This window comes from Pyxicephalus adspersus, chromosome 5, assembly GCF_032062135.1.
Source record: "Pyxicephalus adspersus chromosome 5, UCB_Pads_2.0, whole genome shotgun sequence".
In the NCBI taxonomy this organism is placed as follows: Eukaryota; Metazoa; Chordata; class Amphibia; order Anura; family Pyxicephalidae; genus Pyxicephalus; species Pyxicephalus adspersus.
The window spans coordinates 147,408,267-147,411,824 of record NC_092862.1 but is presented as its reverse complement, the minus strand read 5'-3'; the positions used below and the strand labels follow the sequence as shown (position 1 = coordinate 147,411,824).

The 3,558-nt window shown below is 49.5% G+C and overlaps 1 protein-coding gene across 1 annotated transcript in view; it reads left to right on the top strand.

Moving 5' to 3' along the window:
• LOC140332148 (SCO-spondin-like) overlaps window positions 1-3,558 on the top strand; it is a 65,884-nt gene that overhangs the window by 16,224 nt on the left and 46,102 nt on the right. Inside the window, exons 18-20 of the mRNA XM_072413442.1 lie at window positions 1,206-1,386; window positions 1,464-1,558; window positions 2,220-2,476. Of these exons, the coding sequence (XP_072269543.1) occupies window positions 1,206-1,386; window positions 1,464-1,558; window positions 2,220-2,476 (533 nt within the window). The remainder of the gene's footprint in view (window positions 1-1,205; window positions 1,387-1,463; window positions 1,559-2,219; window positions 2,477-3,558) is intronic.

The window sequence follows — 3,558 nt, the reverse complement described above, 5'->3', positions numbered from 1 at the left end:
ATGATTATGGGTCTGTGGTAGGAGATGATAGGTGTTGTAGTGGTGGTGGATGAGTATGGGTCTGTAGTAGAAGATGATAGGTGTGGTAGTGGTGGATGATTATGGGTCTGTGGTAGGAGATGATAGGTGTGGTAGTGGTTGATGATTATGGGTATGGTGTAGAAGGTGATCAGGTTGGGAGAAGAAGCTGATTGGGTCTTGATGATTCCACCAATCATAGTTGGAGTCATTAGTGGGTAATGATGAGTTGGTGCTTGAAGTGTTTATTGGGTCAGTGGCCGGGGAGGGCAGATACACTGTCATGGTGATGGGTACAGATGGGTTCTCTGGCAGAATTTGATGGAGGCAATGGATGCAGTTGGAGGAGGTCTTGGTGGTCACAGTGGTTGGAGAAGTCAGTGGTAAGTGGTTTCAATGGACAGAATGATTGGGGGGTATTAGTGGACACATAATGATGGACGGACATTGGCGGGGTATTGGTGGACTTGGTGGTTGGAGATGTTGGTGGACACATTGGTAGAGAAAGCTGATGAACAGTGGTCGGAGATGTCTGATGAAATCACTCTATGGCCTGTTTCCTCAGCCACACAGGATAGGTTGATTTCATTGAATGTCTCAACCACATGACGACTGAAAGTAATTATATATAAATATGGCTGGCCACATGAGGAGGATGATGGGAATGAAATTATCAGTTCCATCACCTTGTGCAGAGAAATCACCACCCAGTCTGTCCATTCTGATCCCAGTTTTCCCAGTATCCCCGGTATCCCCAGTATTCCCAGTATTGCCGGTATTCCTGGTTTATCCCAGTTTTCCCAGTATCCCCGGTATCCCCAGTATCCTCGGTATTCCCAGTATCCCCAGTATTCCCGGTATTGCCGGTATTCCTGGTTTATCCCGGTATTCCCAGTATCCCTGGTATTCCCAGTATTCCCGGTATTTCCCGTATCCCGGGTATTCACAGTATCATCGGTATTCCCTGTATTCCCGGTATTCCCTGTATTCCCGGTATTCACAGTATCCCCGGTATTCCCCGTATCCCCGGTATTCACAGTATCATCGGTATTCCCTGTATTCCCGGTATTCTGAGTATCCCCAGTATCCCTGGTGTTCCCCCTTTTATCCCTGGATTCTTCCCGTCAGTCCCAGATATCTGATTGGTTGCTGTCCTCTCCTATCGTTCCTCATTTATTGTCTTTCAGTATTTGTCAGAATGGAGTTTGGAACTGCACAGGACCCAGCTGCCCCGAGGTGGCCTATTGCCCCGGTGATTTGATCTATAAATATGGATCCTGCCTGCTCACCTGTGACAACCTGGACCAGAACCGGAGCTGTTCTGATACCCTGGAGGGCTGTGTGTGCCCTGAGGGCACCGTGCTGCTGGTCAGTCCTCATACAGAAGTTTGATGATTATTTCTGGCAGGATCTTCCTTGCTGATCTCATTGTTTCCCTGTGACAGAATGGCGGCTGTGTCCCCCCTGAGGAATGTCCGTGCCACCACCACGGGAGAATCTACCAACCCAACCAGACCATCCGCAAAGACTGCAACACCTGGTAAGCCTGGCCACGGGCTAACACATTGACATTATACACATGGGTGAATCTGATCAAATTGTGAATGTTATTTTTCATGTTAACCTTTGATGAGCCGACCCCACTTAGTGTTCTGATTTGCAGGCTGATGGGAGGGCTGGCAGGGTGCTGTACATAGCTTTCTGAAACATCATAGACATGAAAACCTACAATGAATCTCCTCTCCAGCCTCCCGCTCATTAAATCTCCAGATTCCCCCAATAAATCTGCCCTTACCTTGTCTTGCAGAGTTCTACCAGCCCCTCTTTCTCTGATTTCACAATGTGTATTAGAAGCTGCAGCAAATCAGACAGAGCTTCAATTAGTCCGGGGGATTCAGCATTATGGAAAAAGAAGATTTTTAGAATATATTCCGTCATTTTATATTATGTCCTCCCTTCTGAAAATCTCAGTTTTCTGGCTTTTCAGGCAGTGACTTAGAACAAATGTACAAATCAGGAGTTTAGACTTTACTTGCCGCTTGCTGGCAGGCAAGATGGCAAACTAGAGGAGGTTTCTGATTGGCTCTGATAGCCATGGTTGGATTGTTGGCACATTTTTGTTGGATTGTGTTGGTCATAATATTAGGAAATGCCCTTGTGTGGGGTAAATGGTAAATGGAGGTCACTTTCTTTTCCTGCAGTGTCTGTAAGGAGCGGCGCTGGGAGTGCACTGACCACCAATGTGCCGGACTCTGCACCGCAACTGGCGACCCGCATTATATCACCTTCGATGGAAAGTCGTTCACCTTCCTGGGGGATTGCCAATATATCCTGGCCAGAGAAAACCACGGACTTTTCACCGTCACCACCGAGAATGTGCCATGTGGCAGCAGTGGTATCACCTGCACCAAATCTGTAGTGGTGATGATTGGAAACACCATTGTTCACCTATTGAAAGGTGAGTGTGGGAAGGGGTACCAATGGTGGGGAGGAAGGGGGTACCAATGGTGGGGAGGAAGGGGGTACCAATGGTAGGGAGGAAGGGGGTACCAATGGTAGGGAGGAAGGGGGTACTGGTTAAAAGAAATAGGAGGGTATCAGTGATAGGAAGAGAAGGGGGTGCCAGTCATGGACAGGTAGGTCAGACCAGGTAGGTAGCAGTGTATAGACAGGAGGTATCTGTGGTGGCATTAAAGGGGTTCTGGTTATGACGAGTCTCATGGTGAAGGGATAGGATGTGGGCATCATGATTAACAGGGGGGGCATACTGGTGATAAGCAGAAGAGGAAACCAGTGTGGGGCAGGAAGAGGTGTGGGGTGATTGGAAGGGGTATCAGTGCAGGTAAGTCAGGGGTACCAGTGGTAGGTGGGAAGGTACCTGACGTGTAGTAAGGAGAGGGGTCAGTGATGGAGGGCACTGGTGTCAGAGAGGGGATGAGGGGTACCAGTAATGGTAAATAGGTGGCACTGGTTATGGGATGTAACTATGTAAAGGGCAGAAAGAAGGCAATAATGATAGCTGGGGGGTACCTGTAACATGGTTCACCATAGGGGGGGGTACCTGTAACATGGTTTACCATGGACATAAAGAGGAGTGATGGGTAGAATACCTGGAACTGGTAATAGGCATTGGTGGTAAGGTACCACCACAAAGGTACATTAATGATAGGTGGGGAAGGGGGGACTGGTGATGGGCAGGAAGGGGGTACAGGTGATGGGCAGGGAGCGGGTACAGGTGATGGGCAGGAAGGGGGGATTGGTAATGGGCAGATAGGGGGTACAGGTGATGGGCAGGAAGAGGGTACAGGTGATGGGCAGGAAGGTGGGATAGGTAATGGGCAGAAAGGGGGTAAAAGTGATGGGGAGGAAGGTGGTACAGGTGATGGGCAGGGAGGGGGTACAGGTGATGGGCAGGGAGGGGGGACTGGTAATGGGCAGGAAGGGGATACAGGTGTTGGGCAGGAAGGGAGTACAGGTGATGGGCAGGAAGGGGATACAGGTGTTGGGCAGGAAGGAAGTACAAGTGATGGGCAGGAAGGG